This window comes from Eucalyptus grandis, chromosome 8, assembly GCF_016545825.1.
Source record: "Eucalyptus grandis isolate ANBG69807.140 chromosome 8, ASM1654582v1, whole genome shotgun sequence".
NCBI classification, from domain to species: Eukaryota; Viridiplantae; Streptophyta; class Magnoliopsida; order Myrtales; family Myrtaceae; genus Eucalyptus; species Eucalyptus grandis.
In genome coordinates this window covers 28,689,593-28,712,862 of record NC_052619.1, presented here as the reverse complement: position 1 = coordinate 28,712,862, position 23,270 = coordinate 28,689,593, and the positions used below count along the sequence as shown (strand labels likewise).

General features: G+C 41.0%; 1 protein-coding gene across 1 annotated transcript; it reads right to left on the bottom strand.

Annotated features, from left to right (window-relative positions):
* Positions 1 to 16,739: 16,739 nt before the first annotated feature.
* On the bottom strand, positions 16,740 to 19,654 carry LOC104416890. Its single transcript, XM_039299498.1, has 2 exons — positions 19,595 to 19,654; positions 16,740 to 19,080 (listed from the first exon to the last, which is right to left on the bottom strand). Exons 1-2 carry the CDS (start codon positions 19,611 to 19,613, stop codon positions 16,877 to 16,879), a joined length of 2,223 nt encoding a protein of 740 aa, XP_039155432.1. The 5' UTR covers positions 19,614 to 19,654; the 3' UTR covers positions 16,740 to 16,876.
* Between the last annotated feature and the right edge of the window lie 3,616 nt (positions 19,655 to 23,270).

Genomic DNA, 23,270 nt, shown 5'->3' with positions numbered 1-23,270 from the left:
AAATTAAAAGGTGTAGCATGTTAGTGTAGGTACATGTTGATTATTGCCCGTCATTAGAGTTAGGTCATTTAATTAAAACTGTGTGTTATATAGTTGACATGTTAAGTTTATTTAATTGAAAGTTGCATGTGATTTTAGTATGGCATATTTTGTATGTCATTGCATTTAGAATAATTGCATTACATGCGTTGCATGTAGCTTAGATTTTATTTAAATAAGTGAAAATCCTAAAAAATAGTGAGTGAAGTGCATGTTAATTAGAAATCATATCTAGGTTGTTGATGTGATTTTTTTTTAACTAAAATAGCAAATGCTTTCGTTACTCTGAGATAAGTACTATAGGAGAAACATTTCCAAATGATTTTGATGATTTCTAAACGATTTTTTATATAATATTTATTATGATATTTGTAGATGTTCATGACAAGTACTAAAGACTATGTGATAACCATGGTGTGATGTAGGTGGTAAAGATCGCGATATGTCTTGGTATAGTTTTTCCATAAACAATAGCAACAAACCTCAAGATCAGTTATTGCCAATGTTTGTGCTGACGTTGTATGCATCAGGTCACTGATACCATGGCAACAATGTTTGTTGGTTTAACAAAATAACCATTGTGGAGGTGGATATGTGCAACAGTAGAATCTAGATAATAACAAAAATCGAGATGCTAGGCCTAAATGATAGGTCTGTCAAAAACTACGGCGAGGGACGGCAGCAGAAGCTATTTTTTGATAGTTTATGAATGTTTGAGAAAATGATTGTATAGACGTTCCATCTTTGGACAGCAACATCAACGGTAACTCTAATGGCTCTTTGCTTCTCCAATCTTTATCCAATGGATAGATTGAAGATGGGTATAAAAGAGAAGATCTTAAGAGCCAAATGTTAGACATATGCAAAAATACAAAGACTGAAAATCTGTTGTATGCTATGTTCCGAGCAAACTACTCTCTTTCAACTGTTTCTCTAAGTGTTGTATTCTTGTTGTCTGAGTAATTGTGCTAATGATTCAGTGTATAAGAGTAAGAGTAGCAATTGAGTCATAATAGTGTGATCTATCATGTAAAAGGTCAATGTTTGGCAATTATAACTTTTGGAGCAAATTAATAGTGCATTCTAGCCCAACTTGTGACTGTGAGTTTGAGGAGCGAACGTAGGCTTCGGGATAAAACTGAACCATTATACATCTTTGTGTGCCACTATTTTTCTCTCTTATTACTTTCACAAGCACACAATCCGCTCACAAGCTTTAGAACATCACATTGACTTGATTTTTACGTAGCGTCGGCTAATTTCTGCGAAAAACTATCAACATTTTTAAAACAACCTATTTACCCATTCGAGGTTGTATTGTTAGCCTCCAACAAGTACCTTCTCCCTGCAATCTATTTGTTGCTTTATTAGGTGTTACTTTGGTGGTTTGCGCACCTGTATAATAACTTCACACATTAGGAAGTCAACCTATCTGCTAAATATTTTTTTTCATAAAAGAATGGTACCGAAAAAGCATTAAAGAAATCTAATATAACTAAATCTCCGTACCCAAAATCTTTGGTTCGTATGATTAAAGTATATCTCCCATTACTTTACTTGGATTTTTAATCGATCCACTATAAACCGATTAGTGTCAACTCTTTATTGAAAATCATTTGCATATTAAGAACTTGAACTGTAAATTGCGAATTAATATGGGCTTGGGAGAACCTGAATTAAATCTAGACTTAATAATCCATTAGTCGAATCCTAGATGGTGCACCAGAGGTAAGGTCACGATAACTTGGTGACTCTATTTGGGACTTAAAAATACTTAATGAACTTAGGCCATTTTTTTTTTATCTTGAAGAAATGTTTTTGTTTGACAGAAAGAATTCCATATACGTCCTTAACATTAAGGTTTTAAATGTTCTTGCAAAATGAGAGATATAAGGGAAAGTGCTTGCTAACTTTTGTCTTGCAAGGAGGTATAAGAATGTATTGTTTATTTTCGAGTACAAAGCGCTACTTGATATAAATTGATTGCATATCCTGCATTTACACTACACTACACACACAACCTGCAATCGGACCTAGGGCATATAGGATTACTTAGGATGGTACTAAGACTATGGACACTCCTATTACAATCTCATATTATGAGTTGCCCTTCTCAGTCTCAAAATTTCTTCTTGGTGTCATAGAGTTACCACCCCAATTTGTAACTACGCGACACGGGTCAACTCTTTGACGAAGCTGGAATCATGGAAACCCCTACCAAACCTCGACCACGTCAATTCAATCTGGCAATCAGTGGCTCCACTTTGCTAAGTCATCTATAGTAGAAATCGAACCTTAAGTTTTATGTGCATGTCTATGCAATTGCCATGGTTCTACTTGGTGAAGTAAGTCTTATAAACCTTTGTCTTGCAATATAATGGGAGGAGTTGACATTCGAAATTGAGCATATGGTGAAGTAGACTCAATCCAATTGGCCATATTTTCGTGAAATCCAAGATAGGGTGGTTGTTCCCTTCGTTGGAAATGAAGGTCCGCTTTGGTCTCATTTGAGCATTGGTGCATTTCTGGTGTCCAGAGACTTCCACCTTTATATTCAGTGAGCATGAACTTACACCTACATTGGAAGAATATAGCATTGTCATTGGGAAATCTTTGGACTCTGAACTAATTAGCCCGTCTATCGGAATAGATCCCATGTTGGTTTCATCTGAGTTTTTAAGCATCAAACAAGATGATGTGAAGAAAATTTTGAAAGGGAATCATGGAACATGTCCTTTCTCATCGTTGAGTGAGTGTTTTAACAATGCTTCGCCATTTCAAAAGAGTAGGATTTTCTTGCGAACTTTCTTTGTTTTCGTAGTTTGTCATCACTATAGGAATGCTTGTAACCCAACAATTGTATGGCTAGTTCAACAGGTTTGTATGGAAAAGAATTTTGTCAATACCATTTTAGCCGAAACTTTCATTTCCCTCACTAAATATAAGCAAAATGGTGACAGGACCTTCCATGCCCCTCTTGAATTTTTGCGAATTTGGATTCTTTATCATGTAAAAGGTGTGGCGACCTATTGATAACACTTGAGGTTGATGACTCTAGTCACCCTATTTTGAGGTTTAAAGATAACCGAATGAATGTTCCGGATTATCACTATTCCGAATGGTTAACTATTATGGAAAATATGAGTCCCAAAGGTTTCTTATGGTGTATTAATTAATTCTAAGTCCAGAATGCGCGATTTACATATAATGGCTTCGAACTAGTTCCACTGTTAGGCATCATCGGTGCCACCAAATACTACCCTTCTAGAGTAACTCGTCAATATCAGGTTGCGTAAGAACTCCACCACAATTACAACTAGAGCTAATCCAGGTTGATTACACTGATAAGGAAGGCGACCATGAGAGGTCTATTGGCTTGATCAATCAGTCAAAATAGGCAGGTAAAGGCAGAGCTGATACTAACATAACTAGAACCGTATTAACAAGAATCCTGACAAAATTTTCACCGACATCACAGAAATTTAAAGTAAACCCTAAAAGGAGAAAAGGAACCAAATAGATCTAGAAGGGGATACATCAAGTGTGCATAGACTTCTGCCTCCATGCAAAACCAGCATGCATAAGCCAACTCCTTTAGCCTCAACTCTTAAATGTTATCTATACAAACCCACTTGCTTTTGCAAGTATCGGACGGTACTCCACAAGGGACCCTCGATCCATTGCTACGTGATATGTTGCTCCTTAGTCTCCAAGAAAAAAATTCAATGAACATTGCTAGGCTTGAAACGCATATATTACTAGGAGAGGATAGTTGTCCAAAAAGTCCTAAACCTTTCAATTGTGCCAATTTTATCCTAAACCTTGTTAGTAACTTACCAATTTACTCCTAAACCTTTCAATTATGCCAATTAGTCTTAAACATTTTGATATTTTTCAATTTAATTATAAACATTTTGATGACTTGCTTCTTTTGGTCAATTTTGATTGAAAATTACTGACGTGGATGCCTACTAGTCGGCTGCTATCCTATGTGGCGTGGCCGACGCTACCATAGATTTTTTTGCACTTTCTTTTTTCCTTTTCTTTCCCTTTGGCATGTAGCCGGTACTCAGCCATGGCCAACAATTAGCCACTAGTGAGGCTCACCCACAACAGATCTGCAAGGGTTCAACCCTTGTGGCATGGGGAAGGAGGGCCCTCGCCTATGGCCAAGTACTAGCCACAAGCCAAAGGGAAAGGAAAGGAAAAAAAAGAGGAAAAAAAATTGTAAATTTTGTCAACGTCAATGCCGATCACATCACATAAGATGGTTGACATCCACATTCATGATTTTCAGCCAAAATTGACTATAATGACTAAATTAACTAGTTGTCAAAAGATTTAGTATTAGATTGGAAAATCATCAAAATGTTTAAAACTAAATTAGCACAAATGAAAAGTATAAGACTAAATTGGCAAGTAGTCAAAAGTTTTCGGACCAAATTGCCACAATTAAAAGGTTGAACACTGAATTAGCCACCATATCATAAGTTTATGAATTTTTGTATAATTTTCATCTATTAGGAGTATTAAGATCAACACTCTTTTGCTTGGTGCACTCCCCGAACAAAGTGTCCATTCTTCCCACATCAAAAGCAAAACATTTTAGTCTTATCGTTCTTAATGTAGCCTTTCTTTCCCTTCCTATAGAAGCTGTCACGCTCCAAATCTCGAGCACACGCACATCCCTCGGTGATTGACTAAATTACGATGTTCCCAGGACGAATCGCCGACCCAATCAATTAATGCACATGCGGAAGCAAACTATAAACTCTAGACAACATACAAACATGGGATAGAAAAGCAAGACAATCAATTCACAAAAGCCACACTTTATAAACACCTCGAGTTTATATACATAAGTATAAACCAAAAAGGGGCTACCAGGTTAACCCTACCCCGGACCCTGCCTACTTAGGTTCCGGGTCTATAACGACACCGTCGGGATGTCGAGGTCTAGAGGACTAGCTTCCTCTACTACAAGCTCCTCATCCTCGGGCAACTGGTTCGCCTCGATATCAGCTATGATATCGGCGTCATGCACGAGGTCCAAATCCACCACATACTCATCATCGACAGTAGGTCTATCGAAGCCATCCAAGGGTCCCTCCCGAACTCCGTTGGGCCCATGGCGGAACCACGCTTTGAATCTATGAGGGACCAACTAAGGTAGGCCCTCATTGACCCAAATAGTAGTAACCACGAGCTCACGGGTCTAGTTAGGGTTCCCATAGATAGGGAGTATGGTACGCTCTTCCTCGGCCTCTCGCAGCCACCCAAAACGAATGGGTCGAACCTCCATCTAAGGACTTGTAAAAGTTTGAACCACGACGGGGTGAGACAATGTCTCAGCGAGTCTACACCCTAAACGCCGATTAGGAAGATAATACACCTAGAGGCAGCCTAAACACTCATCAAATAAGGGACTTACCTCGCCTTAGCACCTTCCTGCACATTAGTACAGCTCATATAACGTATGCATACAATAAATGTATTCGATAATTGAAATGCTTCACTTTAATATATCAATCAATCACAAGGGTCTCGATTATAAGGTCAAATCGTTATGACACGTCATATTCCATGCCACACAATTTTGTCCCATAATCAAGTGTGGTTATCTCACTCGTTCAAATGTTACAATTAATTACACAACCTAATGACCACGGTCGACTCAATAATCAGTGGTCATTCGGCATAGCCGGGCGTCGTCTCGCACCATCAAGCATGGCAACGTTTACATCTAGACAGCATTCCCGAAGGAGTATCAGCCCAGCCTCCATTGCGACTGGCATCTGTTGACGTAGGGCATTCCCGAAGGAGCATCGTCCAGCGTAAAAGCTCGTGACAAGTTCTCATAACGATCACACGCACATCCAATCTCGGCCAAGGACATCATGCCTTGCACTCAAATGCCTCAATTTAAATAATGTGTTTAGCTTATTTTCTTCATATTAAAAACACCTAGTAAAATAATTATGCGTGGGTACATGATCAAATTGAACCATAAAATGTGATATCCTCTCTTTTAAAAATCCCACGATTTTATATAGTAACTAAAAACATTTTTGGCGTCAAAAACCGACACCCGGTATTTTTCTAATTAAATACCAAAATTCCATATTTTTTAAACAATAAATCAAAAATCATCAATCATCAATCAATTGCATAAATTAGCAATCAATTGCACAAACCAATGCAACCACGACAATCGGCACAAAATTCTAGCACCGACTATCCCGGTATAATTTTAAATAAATAATAAATAAATAAAAATAATTAAATAAATTGCAAAATAATTAAATAAAATCATTAATTAAGCTATAACACTAATCTAACCACCTAATTGGCACTAATTAAATTAATCTACATAACTAATACATTTAACTAACTAAACTAACTAAATAATTAACCACCTAATTGGCCTAACTAATTAATCTAAATAACTAACTAACTAAAAGCTAACTAATAACAACTAATCTCAATTAGCCTAATCTAACCACTTCCTAAGTGTATAATTAACCCCTAATTAAGGTTTAGAAGGTTAACTCACCGTTTAATTAGCCGAATAAGTTCACGGTGATGGCAATGCGAAGGTGAGCACAGACTTGGGTCCTACGGCAATGCCAAGGGAGGCTTAGAAAGGCCCGAAAAATAGCCACAAGGCCCATGGCTTGGGCTAGGACTTTGGTTTTGTGGCTGAACCGAGAGCCTGGTCAAGGGAGTTAGGCTGGCGCACAAGAACGGGTTGGGGGACGGGCGGCAACGAGGCGGAGGCGGGTGGCAGCTCGGCGATGGCAAAGGTGGTGGCTAGGTGGACGGTGACGAGTGGCTAGAGGCGCGGACGAGGATGGGCGGCGCAAGGCGGACAAAGCATGAGCCAACGAGCGGAGACGGATGAGTGCGGCGGCTTGGGTGGTGCACCGGCTTGGCTTGGATGGCGGGGTGAGGCTTGCGATGGTTGGCTTTGGTGGGGGGCTAGCTTGTTTGCTCGAAATGGAGTTTGATGGAAATGAAGAAAAGCTAAATGGAGAACAAAAGAAGCAAGGAAGAAGAAGAAGGAGTTGCTAACTTAGAAAGGAGGGGACAAGAAGCCACAAAGTCCACCCAAAATATCCTAAACACTTGAGTAGAAGCCCCAAAGTCTTTAGCCCCTATCCAGCAGCCATTTCCCCTCCCAATCTTCTCCAACAAGCCAATTTTGAGGTCCAAATGTTGTAGCCCCATGGCCCTACGAATTTCATGCATTCCATTACTTCAATTTCAAGTCATTTCACTCCAATTAACCTCCATTCAATGGAAAAAATGCTGAGGAGGAAACCCACACCACTTTTCATAATTTTCCTCATCAATTGATCCATCTTGAATGCCAAAATTCTACCCAAATATGGCCATCCGAATTTCCCGATCCAATTTTGCCGAATTTCGATTTTTTGCCAAAAATCCCGTGTTTGCCGAAAATTCTTCAAATGATGAGTCGATGTCCTAAGAATAAATTGTGACACGCTGGAACTTTTTGATTCCTGAAACCGGATTCAATTTCGTGGTTAATTTCAACCGGACGCGATTTTAGCGTGACCTAACCTACCGGGTAGCTTTTAGGAATTTTTAGCGTGTTTGACCCGTGGTTGATTATTTTCGATCCACATTGTGCATCTCCGACTCATAGGCGACTCTTGGTTGTTGTAGAAATCTCAAGATTTCAATTACGGGCACATGGTACAAAATTGACAGAAAAATCGGTTTATTGCTGTTTGACATGAATTTTGCAATCAGATGAAATCACTCACAATTTAATTACATGTCTTTGTCAAATTGACCTATCTCCGGTCTCTAATCGATTTTAATGGTACCGTATTGACCATTACAGATTAGCATGGTCGAGCAGTCAATTTCTGATCGAATTCTCAAGTCGGTTGCATTTAGATTCCTTAACGGTTTCACCTTATAGATTAGTTATCTCATGAGTGACCAACTCAGAGAAAAAGACTATAGACGTGTAGATGAAAAGCCCATTTCATATAATCGGTATAAAGTCAAAAATCATAATGTCACAACTCTTCCCCTCTTATAAAAATTTTGTTTTGAAATTTAAACCATTACAAATCTTGTTCAAAAAAGTGGGGGTATTGTCATCTCATCAAGTCTTCACTTTCCCATATCGCTCCTTCTATCCTGTGGTGTTGCCAGATCACTTTGACCAAGGAAATTGTCTTGGTAGGCAGTACTAGATCTTTTTGATCTACAATCTGACCTGGTCTCTTCCAATACGACATTCTGTCGTTCATGTCTAATTTTTCAAAATTCAGCACGTGGGTCGAGTTAAGTTCATACTTTCTCAACATCGACACGTGGAAGATGTCATGCATTTGCGCTAGTCTTGGCGGCAAAGCAATACGATACGCCGAGTCCCTATTCTCTCCAAAATCTCAAAGGATCCGACATACCTTGGACTCAAACTTCCTTTCTTGCCAAAGCGTGAAATACCCTTCATTGGTGACACCGTCCGAAAGACGTGTTCACTAACTTGGAATTCCAATGGTCTTCAACGCTTATCTACATAGCTTTTCTGGCGGCTCTAAGCGATCTTTAGTCTGTCTCGAATAACTGCAACTGCATCCACTGTCTGTTGAACTAACTCTAGGCTGGTGATCTTTCGCTCTCCAATTTCATCCCAACAAACTGAAGTTTTGCACACTCTGCCATACAACGCTTCAAAAGGTGCCATCCGAATACTCTACTGGTAGCTGTTTTTGTAGGCCAACTCAACTAGATGAAGCTATTCCTCCCAGCTTCCCTTGAAGTCTAGCATGCAAGCTTGCAGCATGTCTTCGGGGGTTTGAATTGTCCTCTTAGACTAGCCATCCGTTTGAGGATGATAGGCCGTACTGTATTGCAACTTCGTTCCCAAGGCAGTCTGTAAACTTTTCCATAAGGCTGCTGTAAACTTCGAGTCTCGATCAAATGTAATCGACACTGGGACTCCATGCAGACGAACTATTTGTCGCACGTACAACTCAGCATATCTATCCAACACATAGTCCTTTCGTACGGCAATGAAAAATCTGTCAACTACAGCCCATATGGAATCATTACCTTGATGACTCATTGGTAAGCCCATCACAAAGTCCATTGTGATATGTTCCCATTTCCACTCGGGAATCTCGAGAGGTTGCAAAAGTCCTCCCGGCTTATAATGCTGTGCTTTCACTTGCTGACACGTCAGACACTTGGCGACATGCTTGGCGATATTTGCCTTCATACCGGTCCACCAATAGTGTTGACGCAGATTTTGATACATCTTCATACTTACCTGGATGAATGTTGTAACTACTACGATGAGCTTCTGACAAAATCTCTTCCTTAAGCTCTACATCGTCAAGCACACACAATCATCCACGAAACTTCAGTGTTTCGTCTTTAGAAATCTAAAAATCAGCCTTTCTCTTTTCTGCATCCTCTTGCAGAATCTTCTGGATCTCAGGATTTGTCAACTACAACATCTTGATCCTTATCTGCACCTCTAGTTCAATTATGAGGGTGGCCATAAGATTTGAAAGGTGGCCTACCTCAAATTTGAAAACCGAATCTCGAGCTCCCTCGAGTAAGATCCACTCCTTAATCACCATCTACGCGATTGAAGACTTCCGACTCAACACATCTGCGACCTTATTAGCTTTTCTTAGATGATACAGGATATCACAATCATAATCCTTAAGGAATTCCATCTAACAACGTTGTCACATATTCAACTCATTTTGAGAGAATAAGTACTTGAGACTTTGATGGTCTGTAAAGATCTGGAATCTTTCTCCACACAAGTAATGTTTCTAAATCTTCAGAGCAAAGATAATCGTTACGAGTTTTAAGTCATGCGTCGAATAGTTCAACTCATAAGTCTCAACTGACGAGACACGTATGCAACGACTCTGCCATATTGTATTAAACCGCAACCTAGTCCTCTGAATGACGCATCATTATAGATCTTGTATCTTCTAGGACTAGACAAAATGGTCAGTACTGGTGCGGTAGTCAGTTTCTACTTAAGCTCTTGGAAACTACGCTCGCATTTATCCGTCCATAGAAACTTCTCTTCTTTCTTCAGCAGTCGCGTCATCAGCTAATGCTGAAAATCCTTCCACGAATCGTCTGTAATAACCTACCAATCCCAGGAAGCTTCTGATCTCCGTCATTGTTGTCAATCTTGGCCAGTTGATCACGGCTTTAATCTTGGTCGGGTCCATCGAAATCCCTTCACCTTAAATTACGTGACCTAAGAAAACCACACGAGTTAACCAAAACTCACACTTACTGAACTTAACGTACAATCCATGATTTCACACAGTCTAAAACACTATCCTTAAATGCATTTCGTGCTCCTTTGGACTTCTCGAGTACACCAGGATGTCGTCGATGAAAACGATCACAAACTGATCCAGATACTCCTTGAACACTTGGTTCATCAAATCCATGAAAGCAACTGGGGCGTTAGTCAAACCGAACGGCATTACGGTAAACTCATAATGACCATAATGCGTACGAAACGCCGTTTTCGGTGTATCTTCATTTTTGATCCTCAGTTGATGATATCATATCCTCAAGTCGATCTTAGAAAATATCGATGCTCCCTACAATTGGTCAAACAAGTCGTCGATCCTCGATAGTAGGTACTTGTTTTTGATCATCACATGGTTGAGTTGTCGAAAGTCGATGCAAAGACACGATAAACCATCATTCTTCTTTACAAACAAAACCGGTGCTCCATAAGGTGATGCACTAGGACGTATGAATCCCTTATCCAACAACTCCTGCATCTGCACCTTCAGTTCATTTAGCTCCAACAACGCCATACAATAAGGAGCCTTAGAGATTGGCTCCGTCCCGGGGGCCAACTCAATAACAAACTCAATCTCCCTTTTTGGGGGCAAACCGGGTAATTCATTCAGAAACACATATGGAAACTCTTGAACCATGGCAATGTCCTCGATCTTTTGCTCCTAAACTGTTGTATCCATGACAGTTGCCAAGTAACATTGACAACCCCCGTCTAACAAATGGGTTGCATCAAGCGACGAGATTAAGGTAAGTAAGGGTCCTCATCGACTCTCAATAAACTCGAAACTTTCACCCGTTAACGGGTTGAACTAATTCGCCTTATGATAATAGTCCATAGTAGCTCGTTGCTTGGTGAGCCAATCCATGCCAATTATCACATCAAAATCATACATGGCTAGGACTATCAAATCTATCTTTTCCTCTCGCTCACCAATAACCAACTTGTAACTAGGACAACCTACTATAGACAACACCTTATCCTTTAATGGTGTAGATATACTAACCAATGATTCCAACAATTTAGGACTCAACCCTACCAACTTAACATACTAGTAAGTAATAAATAAATGAGTAGCTCTAGGATCAAATAAAGCATAAGCAGCATGGTCGTTTAGCGAAACCGTACCTGTGACCACATCAGGTGAGTTCTCGGCTTGTTGTCGGGTGACAGCATACACCCTTCCCTGTGCTGGAGGCCTATTCATACCACTCTGCGATGCATTATGCGGCGCATACCCCCTGTTCTGTCCCATCGGTGGCGGCAGCGATAGCTATGATCCCATCGACCTTCGGGGATAGTCCTTGATTTGGTGACCCTACTGGCCACACCCATAACAAGCACCCGTCCTAGAATGGCACAGGGCCGATCCATGTTGTCTTCCGCAGAAATGACATACTCCATTCTGATTTGGCGTTGACTTGCCTATCCCACCCTTCCTATTGGGTGGAATAGAATACCTTCCTTCTAGTCATAGGCTTCTTCCCAAACCTGTTGCCATCTCTATTCGAACAAAATCGCGACCCAAATGCGGCTGCTCATTCGTTCAGGTTCCTTTTATCAACTAGGCCCGCCATACAACTCATTGTAGTCCTTTTAGATTGAACGGCACCGGGATCCTTCAGCTCTAGTTTGAGGCCATTCCTAAACCTCCTAACTCTTCCTCCTAGATCTTCCATCGTCTTGGGGCATATATTGAGATAACTCGGTAAACTTTGTCTCGTACTAGCTATAGAAACATTAGACCTTGAAAAGGCGCTAGAATTCCTCCATCTTCTATTCCCTGGCATTGTAAGAGAAGTACTTACCATTAAAAGTTTCAACAAAGGCATTCCACTCCGAAACCACACCTTTAGGGAACACTCTACCTCTGGTGGCCCTCCACTAGGTACTCGCATTTTCCCTACAGCTGATAGACTACAAGGACCACCTTTTCTTCCTCCGAGCATCTCAATAGTGCAAAGGTTTTCTCCAACTCTTGGATTTAGAGGGTTGCAGCCTCAAGATCACCTACTCTTGTGAACCTCGGCGGGTTTAGCTTTAGAAACTACTTAACGAGCTTATGCATCGATTGGTCAGCAATCACGTTCCTAGGTGGAACCTCAGCAGGTGTGGCAATAGCTGCAGTAGTAGCAGCGGCAACATTGGCGTGGCGGTAGTGGCGGCAATTTGATTCTGGCTTGTTGCCCCACATTCCCAACATCTCAAATGCGCCGCACGATCCCATCAATTTTAGGATCACTAAGTGTTTGGTACACCAAGCGTTGCTACACCAGCATTGACCTGCGGTGACACTATCCTACTCGCATTGGCCTAAGCCGACGCTCTTCCTTAGGTACCAACCTTTGTCGGTGTCCTACCCCGAGTGACAGACATCATAGACCTCTTCCTAGGAGTTCTTTGATCCTAATCGCTCATGATGCAAGATCCTTACATAACCTACTTTCCAATTCCACACATAATTAGAAACTGAGCGATCACATAAAATAATCTACCAATCAGCTATCAATCACATGCATTAGCATAAGAAAAAGGCATTTCCTACTAACTATCCCAAGACCCATCGCACCTTATCACTCCAAACACTGACCAACTCTGATACCACTTCGGGCGGGGATGTCACGCCCCGAACCTCGAGAGTGCGTACATCCCTTGGTGGTCGATAAAATTGCAACGTTCTAAGGACGCGTCGCCGACCTAAATGATTCATGCACATGCAGAAGTGAAATAAACAATCGCTAGACAATAATCAAACATGGGATAAAAAAGTAGGACAATAAATTCACACAAAACACATTTTATAAACAAACCTTGAAGTCATATACAAAAAGTCAAACCAAAAAAGGACTACTAGGTTAACCCTACCCGGACCATATTTACTTGGGTTCGGGTCTATAACTCTATAGTCCATGGGATGTCGGGTCTAAGGGTTACTACCTCCTCACTCCTCATCCTCATGCAACTAGTTCTCCATGATCAACATATCGGGTCATGCATGGGGTCTAGATCCACCACATACTCATCATCCCTTGACGGCGGAGGCCCATCGAAACCATCCAAGGGACCTCTCCCAAACCCCACCGAGAAAGCCCGTGACAGAACCACGCTTTGAATTGATAAGGTATCAACCGAGGTAGGCCCTCATCGACCCAGATCATAGTACTCACGAGCTCATCGGGTCGCGGGTCCAAGGTTCCCATGGATAAGGAAGATGGTACGCTGCTCTTCGGCCTCTTGAGGCCGCCCAAAATGAACGGGTCTCACCTCTATCTAAAGACCTATGAATTGTAAGCCATGATGGGGTGAGACAATGTCTCAATGAGTCTACACCCTAAGCCCCGATTAAGAAGACAATACACCTAGAGGCAGCCTAAGCACACATCAAATGAGACTTACCTTGCCTTAGCACCTCCCTACACATCAGTATAGTTCATATAACATAAGCATACAATCAATGTATTCAAAAATTGAAACGCTTCACTTTCCACATATCAATCAATTACGGGGGTCCCAATTATAAGGCCAAATTGTTATAACACGTCCCATTCCGTGCCACACAATTTTGTCCCGTAATCAGGTGTGGTCAAATCACTCATTCAAGCGTTTCAATTAATTACGACCTAACGGCCATGACCGACTCAACAGTCAGTGGTCATCCGGCATAGCCCGACACCGTCTCGCCATATCTAGCACGATAACGTCTACTTCTAGATGGTATTCTCGAAGGAGCATTGGCCCAACCTCTACTACGACCGACATCCGTTGACATGGGGCATTCCTGAAGGAACATTGTCCGATGTAAACACTCATGACGAGTTCTCATAATGTTCACACGCACATCCAATCCCAGTCAAGAACATCATGCCTTGTACTCAAATGCTTCAATTTAAATAATGTGCTTATAATGTGCTTGGCCTATTTTATTCATATTAAAAACACCCGGTAAAATAGGTGTGCGTGGACACATGGTTAAATTGAATCATAAAACGCGATATCCTCTCTTTTAAAAATCCAACTATTTTATATAGTACTTCAAAACGTTTTCGGCGTTGAAAACCGACACATGGTATTTTTCTAATTAAAAATACCAAAATTCCATATTTTGAAATAATAAATCAAAAATCATCAATCATCAATCAATTGCACAGTTTAACAATCAATTGTACAAACTAATTGCACACTGACGATCGGCACAAAATTCTAGTGACCGGTTATCCCGATATAATTTCCGGAAAATAATAAATAATTAAATAAATTACAAAATAATTAAATAAATTGCAAAATAATTAAATAAATCACTAATTAAGCTATATACACTAATCTAACCACCTAATCACTAATTAAAATAATCTACTAATTTAATCTAATTAACTAATCTAAACAATTAATCTAATAAGTTAATTTAACCACCTAATTGGGCTAACTAATTAAATAACTAAACTAACTTATTCTAAATCAAGCCTAAGCTAATTAACCTAATCTCACTAGGCTAGCCCACTATTCACCATAAGCATAATTAACCCCATAATTAAGGTTTAGAAAGTTAATTCACTGGTTTAATGAGTCGATGAGTTCACGGCAACAACAACGCAAAGACGAGCGAGACTCGGGCCTACGGCGACACCAAGAGAGGCTCGGAAGGGCTCAAAAACAACCACAAGGCCCACAACACAACAAGGACTTCGATTCTGGGCTAAACCAGAGGTTGGATCGAAGGGCTTGGGACGGCGCGAGAATGGGCTGGCGATATGGGGGGCCAAATGAGCAAGGTGGAGGTGGGCGTGCGGCGGCTCGGGACTGGCGACGGTGGCTCGAGGCCACTACGGACGGCGAGCGAGTGGCCGGGGCGCGGCTGAGGGGCACGGGACGCAAGGGAACGGCACGCACGAGCAAGACGCATGGTCTCGGGCTTGTGAGCACAACATGGACATCGATGAAGAGGCCTAGCGGTGGTTGGCTTGGCTTTGGGGTGGAGGGCTAGCTGCTTGTTTGCTCTAGAAATGGAAGTTTTCAGAACAATGGAAATGAACAAAGAAGCAAGAAGAAGAAGAAGAAGTTGCTGCTGGGGAATGAGGGGACAAGAAGCCACAAAGTCTTTGAAAATATCCAAAACACTTGAGTTTAAGCCCATAAAATCTTCAGCCTTGATCCAACAGCAATTTCCTCCCAATCTTCTCCAACAAGCCAATTTTGAGGTCCAAATGTTGCAGCCCCCTATGGCCTACGAATTTCATGCATTTCCATCATCAATTTCAACTCAATTCACTCTCCAATTAACCTCAATTGATGGCAAAAATGCTGAGGAGGAAGCCCACACCACTTTCTTAATTTTCCTCACCAATTGATCCATCTTGAATGCCAAAAAAATGTACACAAAAATGGCCCTCCGAATTTCCTAGTTTAAAATTGTCCAACTATGATTTTTTTGCCAAAAATCCGGACTTGCCGAAAATTCTTCAAAGGATGAGCTGACGTCCTAAAAAAAAAATTATGACACGCTAGAATTTTTTATTCCTGAAATCGGATTCAATTTCGTGGTTAATTTCAACCGAACGCGATTTTAGCGTTACTTAACCTACCGAGGTAGCTTTTAGAATTTTTAGCGCGTTTGACCCGTGGTTGATTATTTTCGATCCACATTGTGCATCTCCGACTCATTGGCGACTCTCAATTGTCGTAAAATGGCAAGATTTTAAATTGTGGGCATGGGGTATAGAATTGACAAAAAAATTGGTTTAGTGCCATTCGACATGAATTTTGCAATCAAATGGAATCACCCACAATTTAATTACATTCCTCTTGTCAAATCAACCTATCTTCACAAAGTCTCTTTCTAATCGATTTTAACGATGTCAACAATCCGGTGAGCGTTTCTTATAGTATGTCGCTTGGTGGTGCAAACCACATCTCCCATGTCACAGGGAAATGCCCAAATTCTCTCATGAGATCGTCCTTGCATATAACTAACAATCTAACAAGAGGCTCAGTGGCCCTTTTCTCCCAGGCTCTAAAAGCCTCTCGATCTCTTGTAGCTTGAGCAGGGTTTCCTTCGGCAGGGTCATCCATAGCTTAGTTCAAAAACTCCATCGTTTCTTGTTATTCTAATATAAATTGCACTTGTTGGTGCCAAATATAAAAGTTATCACCATTTAATCTTTGAGCCTTCTTCAAGTCAGTTATGATACTCTTCGTTGCAACCATGATTAGTCACTGCATAAAAAGACACTACGTGATGGTTAATCCTCAGCACAACACACATTATTTTGTAGTCTATGATCACCAAAGCTATGGTAATTAAATTTAAAGTGAAAAATCGAAACGTTACCATGTTTCCGGTCATCATCCTCAACAGATATTTAATCACCATTATTGAGTTACATCATACAAAATTCACAAGCTCCACAAAGGAAGTCGCAATTAGTTAAGCATATCCAATATAGAACAGCATGCTAAACCATTTGGATAATTACAATTTATGCTTGAAATAAAACCGAAAGTGTTATCCTACTGCATAATCAGCTCAGCTATGGCAGGGGTATGTGGAATCTGGAAGTGATCAGTCAAGCCAAAGTGAGCCATCATGAGCCAGACATGAGTCAGAAGCTCTCCTCCTCTCCTCAGTTGCTGTGCATGATAACTCCCTTTACACTTAGTCGCTGCATAAATCAACATCTCAACCCACACCTCGCTTATTATCTCCCACTTCTCCTCTTGACTTTCGATCTTGTCCAGCTGTGACGCGAGCCGACACCCGTGGAACAGCACGTACTTGCTCCGGTCTCCCTTTGCAACCGTCAAATTCAGCTTTGTCTTCACCTGGTCCCGCAGCTGGTTGCAGGCACTGGTAATATCGAATTTGCGCTTCTTTTTCTTCTTGATATGTTGCCAAGCACTTGTGCAGAATCCTGCACATTTCATCACGTACTTCATATAACCTTGAACGTTTGCTTTGTTGGGCTCGTGGAACTCATTGAAGAATTTCATGGCCTCAACATAGGTCTCTTGAAACTTGATGCGTCCAATCCCGGTCGGCAGCATCGCAGGATACATGACAAGGATATATAACATGTATCGAGACAAGCGCTTGCTGATCTTGGATCCCGATTTGATGTTTTCTATTATATGATCTTCGTTGTAAACCGGGTTTTTCAAACTGTCTTTGTCTTTTGGGTGGCAACATAATTCGGTCGCGATATGCCAAATGAGGATGCTTTGGTCGAACTCCAACTCAATGCTCCATTTTAAACTCTCCATTCTGTTGAACTTTTCGAGCACCCTGCTTCCTCTGGTGGTCCACAGAGACTGCATTTCCTTGAAATGTGACATTATAAATTTCTTTAGATCTTTGGTCACTTCCTTGTGATGTCTGTAGAGGAGCTTCTCGACCTTCTCATCAATGTGCAGAAATTCGAGGAGTCGATGGCAAAAGAGGTGCTTCTCTTTGATGGCAAAGCTCAATAGGCTGTATTGAGCCATGTGATCCGACCATTGGTGCCGTTTAGTCAGTGGTTGCAACCAATTGATGAAATCCAAGACTGCGAATTTCTTTTCCTTAATCAACCAACAAGCCGTCTTATCAGAGAAAAGAAGAACAACCAAAGCATAAATCTCCAGGAATATGGCCACTGCTAGCAGTATAAAGGTCAAATAAAGATCAGCTACTGAGTAATTCTGATCCTTGATCGGGATGAAGAGAACCAATACGAAGCAGATTGAAACCAATCCGGTTGTGCGACGAGCCAAGCCCCAGCTAGTATGTATTGCCTTGGCCTTTGTGTAGAGCAAATCGTACATGATTCCCAATTCAATCTCGATGATCTTGAAGACCACGAGGAAATTATTATCTTTGAGAACCAACTTACTTGTGTCGCGATCCTCGAACCTCAGCAGGAGATCTGCGAAAAGGCGTTGGAATATTTTAACCAAGCCTCTGGCCACAAGCAATTCTCCTTGCTTACGCTTATAAAGTTGCTCCAGATCGAGGTTTTCCTCTGGAGATAAAAGATCGGCACCATCCACAGTGTTTTCCATGATCACATTGCGGACCTCGATCACTTCATGCGGTATGACATCGTAGCCCTCAGCCTTCATCAACTTATGTTGCTCCAATATCTTGGAATAATTAGGAGGCGGGTCGGGGATGGAGTCCCTGAACTGCTCACTGCTGGCAGTCCAGAGCACATAAACCCTTTCACCATACTTGACGAGCCCGGCAAGAATCACCACGATGGCGAGGATGGATATCTTTTGGCCAGTCCATGCCATCAGGAAGATATAAAATGTCACTCCTGCTTGGGTGACTAGTGCCAACAAGTGCCTCAACCAGAGCTCATTGTCTTCTAGGGCATATGCTGTGATGGTGTCAGGGCCTCCTAAGTGTAACAAGAGGAATGGCGCCCAGAACGCATTCAGCTGGGTGTCCGCGTCCACACTTTGGCTGTTTAAATTTGTGAGCTTGTTCGTGATTATGCCAAGCGCATAGATCGCGACTGAATCAGCCATTAGGTAGGCCAGCCAAACGACCCCCCTGAACAAGGCAGAGTGAATGTATTTGCGGCGATTGCCCATACAAATGAGCATAATTTGGAGGGTGAGGCTGAGGAACACGACACCGCGGAGCTCCCACTCTTCCCACAGTTCTTTGAAACGCGAAGAGAAGACCGGCATAACCTGCATCTTCTTCACGACGATGCCGCTACTCAGAGCAGCTGAGATGCAACACTTGTTTTAGCAAAAGAATGACGAAAGTAATTTGCTCATAAAAGGAGAGCGATGTGAATATCAAATTAGTGAATACGCAACTGGCAAAAATGATCAACGATGTTGAGCTAGAGAGACATTTCATTGTATGACCTAATCAAACGGTTGCGCACTAAAATCTTAAGTAACCCTATGAACATCGGTGAGATGATTTGACTTTTCTATGCTGCTTTAGAAAATTCGCCGCCTTACAAGTTACTTACATGGTTTCTTCAGCAGACAGATTTGAGAACAAAAGAAATTCTCGCATTCTTTCTTTCTTTCTTTCTTTTTTGGTGTAAATTCTCGCATTTTTTTCTATCTTCTACAGCTTTTTTGAAGTCATCTGCAGAGGCAAAGTCTACTGTACCCAAGAAAAACTTGGACATCCAAAGCCAAAACAAACTATATGTAGCTCAAAGTTCACTGAAGCAGAGATGAGATGAACGTCAAGCAGAAATGAAATGAATGACTTTTACTTACCGATAACTGGCAATATCATCACTCGATAGTGAAAATGTTAATCCACGGGTTCAAAGAAACATCGGTCTTTTGTAACAAGGATCTCTTATGTTTGAGAGAGAGAGAGAGAGAGGACAAGGACTGATATTGAGGTATGTGACACAGGCAAGCAAGCGGACAGTACCATGATGCGGAGCCCCTCTCTCTCTCTCTCTCTCTCTCTCTCTCTCTCTCTGCGTAAAATATGGGTTTTGAACAGTCAAAGATGCAGCACCCAACAATTTCTCGGAAGGAAGGGAAATGTTAAAGGAGTGAAAGTGGACCTCAGTTTTTCAACAAAGAAGGGAAAGTGGGCCTCAGTTCTTTAACATTTCCCATCAGTTTTACATGGAAAAGGGGCGCTCGGGACGGGGAGCTCGCCGAGAAAGAAAGAAAAGAAAAGAAAAGAAAAAGAAACGGAAAGAGGAAAGAAGAAAGAAGAGGGATTCTAGCCACGAATGCCGCGTTAAGCAAATTTGACTTCGTGTTATAATGCTTGATAAGTACTTGTGCCCCCGGAGTAGTTAGTAGTTTTCATATTTATGTCTTAAATTCGAAATTTTATGAATTTTGAGCCGCCTAGCCCGATTTTTGATTTGTGGAGTTTTGGGATTTCATCAAAATGGTGGATTATGTCATTGTAAAGCCGTGGGGTTTCATGGAGGTTGATTTGAAGCAACGATTTGGTCCAAGTAAAATTTTAGGACCTTACAGGCGAGTTCTATATCGCGTTTAGGTTTGAGTAATTGCTTCAAATAAGCGATTTGTTAACTCGTAGAAGTTGTTTTGTTAGCGTATGGACATAGTATAGCCGTTTTATAATAGAGATAGAGTTTTATTTGGGTTTAACGTCAATTCTCCTTCAATTGATAAAATTGTAAAATTGTTGGCTCGTTTAGTTATGCATTGTTTGGTTTGGCCATTTCCAAGTGAGTGGTGCTATCTCTTTTATGAATTACTAAAATCATGTCTTGAAAACAATAAAGATTTGATATATTATAAGTTATGAATAAGCATATTTGTTGCATAAAATATGAACCAAGTGCTAACTATATTTTAGTATTTAAGAATGTTTGAGAAATGTGTTATGGAAGGTTATTATAGGATATATGCTTTGTGAAATGATTTATGAAATTAGTTTTGAAATGAGAAATGCTTTACAAAAAGGTATTTCTAGTGGATGAGCTAAGTTGTGAAAGATTATATGCTTTAGTTTGTGAAACCGATTTATGATATATTTTTGGTTTGGCTTTCTGAATTGTAGAGGATATTGTTATGGATTGGTATTGATACTCAATATCACAGTGAGCCTAGTAAGAGGCTTGTGGATATGCATAATAGTTTAGGATATCCTTGTGGATCAGCCACTCGCAATATAAGTGGAGACCTTGGCGGGGGGGCTTGGTTGCCTTATCACGGGCCACAATACGTGACTATGGTAGATATTTGAGTAGAAGTTTGTCCAATGAAATGTATTGTTGGCATGTGAATTGATGAGATTGATCAATGGGCTAAACCATTGATATTTTTTTTGATATTATTGTGAAATTGATATTTCTATTATCATATAGCTATGTTGCAGCATATGTAACTCATTCTCTTCTAATAAGTTTGTTATATTCTAGATTTGGGTAAAATAAGTTGTTGTTTTGTTTTGTAAAGTGCATAGTAGGTGTTCGATCTGCTTAGAAGAAATATGCACTACTCACTAAACTATGGTTACTCATTCCATTCATCTTTCGTGTTTTTTCAGGTCCCTTATTGGTGGTTGTTAGAGTGAGGATTTGGATTTTGGTGGTTTGAGACTGCATTTTTCGGGTAGAATGACGGTTGTGTCATTACCTTTATCCCTATAGGATTTGGGGTGTGGCTCTCTCTTTCTCTCAAGATGCATAGGCTAAACTATGAGTAGATAAACATTTTGCTAATGCTTTAATAGATTAAGATTGAAAAAGCAAGGAGTGAAGAAGTCTCGGTCTTTGACAAAGGATGTCAAATTTGGCAACATAATTTAATCGAACGAGGTTACAATTTCACTTTGTTAATTTTGAATGCCTTTTCTAATTGCAGCCCCTAGTTGCGAGTGAGAATAAACAAGCACACGTCCGTGGTCCTGATTTTGAGTCATAGTTTCTCTACAACACTCGTGATCTAAAAACTCGAGACTAATAAGCTCAACACCATAGCCTTATCGTTATGCTACCAGCCAGGAAGTTTTCTCAGACAAAGTATGTCGCAACTAGAGAACACAGCACGAGCTGTTCAAAGCTTTCTAGCTATTAAACCACATAACATTATTGGGAAATATGATTTGTCTTAACATTATATCAGAATATAGGTTAATGGTTCGAATCCTAACACTCATTTTTCTCCTGCTTATTATTAACGTTATTATGCCTATTTTCCTATTCTGCTATTGATTCTATTAAAGAGGTGCCGTCCAAAACCTGTCTCGCAGATGTAACACTGCCTTAAACGCTAGAGGAAGTACTAAGTTAAATGCTGAAATACATTATTGGCTCATTTACTAACAGCTTTACCATTGGGAAAAATAGTTTTACCGACAGAGTATTAGAGCCAATACCTAGCTATATAGCAATGTGCAAACTCATCGCTCGTGATAATTGGGTGCACAAATCGCTCGCACAAAATGAGAGTCGTGCCTGTTATTTCAGGAGTGTCAAGTTTCTCACCAAGTTCGAATGCCCCGACCTCAGTCCACACTCCGCCGCCTTGTGGTCTCACGTCGCTGCCCCCTATTCGCATTTCACATCATCCACCACCGCTTTCATTCCGTCCTCAGTCGTGTCCCTGCAGCCAAGTCACAGCCACAACCTATTTCTCGCGACTTGGAGGACCACCTGTCTACTTTAGCCACACCCATCAATCCGGCCACCACAAAACCACCACCAGTTGCACGCGCTTGAATCAACCGTCTATCCTTCATCGCACATGTGCCTCCACATAATTGCCATGTTAGCAGGGGCACGTCATCTGCCATGTCAGCACTCGCAACAATGGCGCCATGTCAGCAGAGCGACATTAACGACGCCATTTCAGCAACACCACATCAACAGTATTCAGACCCCGTTGACTGGACCTATTCGACTTTGGCCGACCAGTTCATCCTTTTCCGGTTCCTGAGGTTTTTCATGGCGCTCTTTCCGAATTTGAGGCTAGTTTTTGTTGATTCGATATGCAACATTGAGTTTCTCTCTTTCCATGCTTATTATTTTGTGAAAAATGCACGAGTCAAAGTCGCCCGGCCCATTACAGACTGTTCTAAATGGGTCTAATAATATTTTGTGGGTTCAAGCTATGCGTAGCTTCCTGTAGGGAAGGAAACTATGGTGATATGATATGTGACAGGAGGTATCACAGATCCTACGCGGGCTGCCGAAAAATATGGCGAAAACTTGAAGATTGGGACAATAGGAATCATCGTACCATTCAATGGATTCACGACACCTCTGTTCCATCCCTTCATCTTCAATTTAGGAGGTTTGAGACCAGCAAAGAGGTCTAGAACCTACTTGCTCAATGTTATATTACTAGGCTATATTTGGTGTTTTGGATAGAACCGGATAGGATAACTTTTATTCCATTTGGCATTGGATATAATTCTGATAAAAAAAATCCCACCTAAGATGGTGGTATA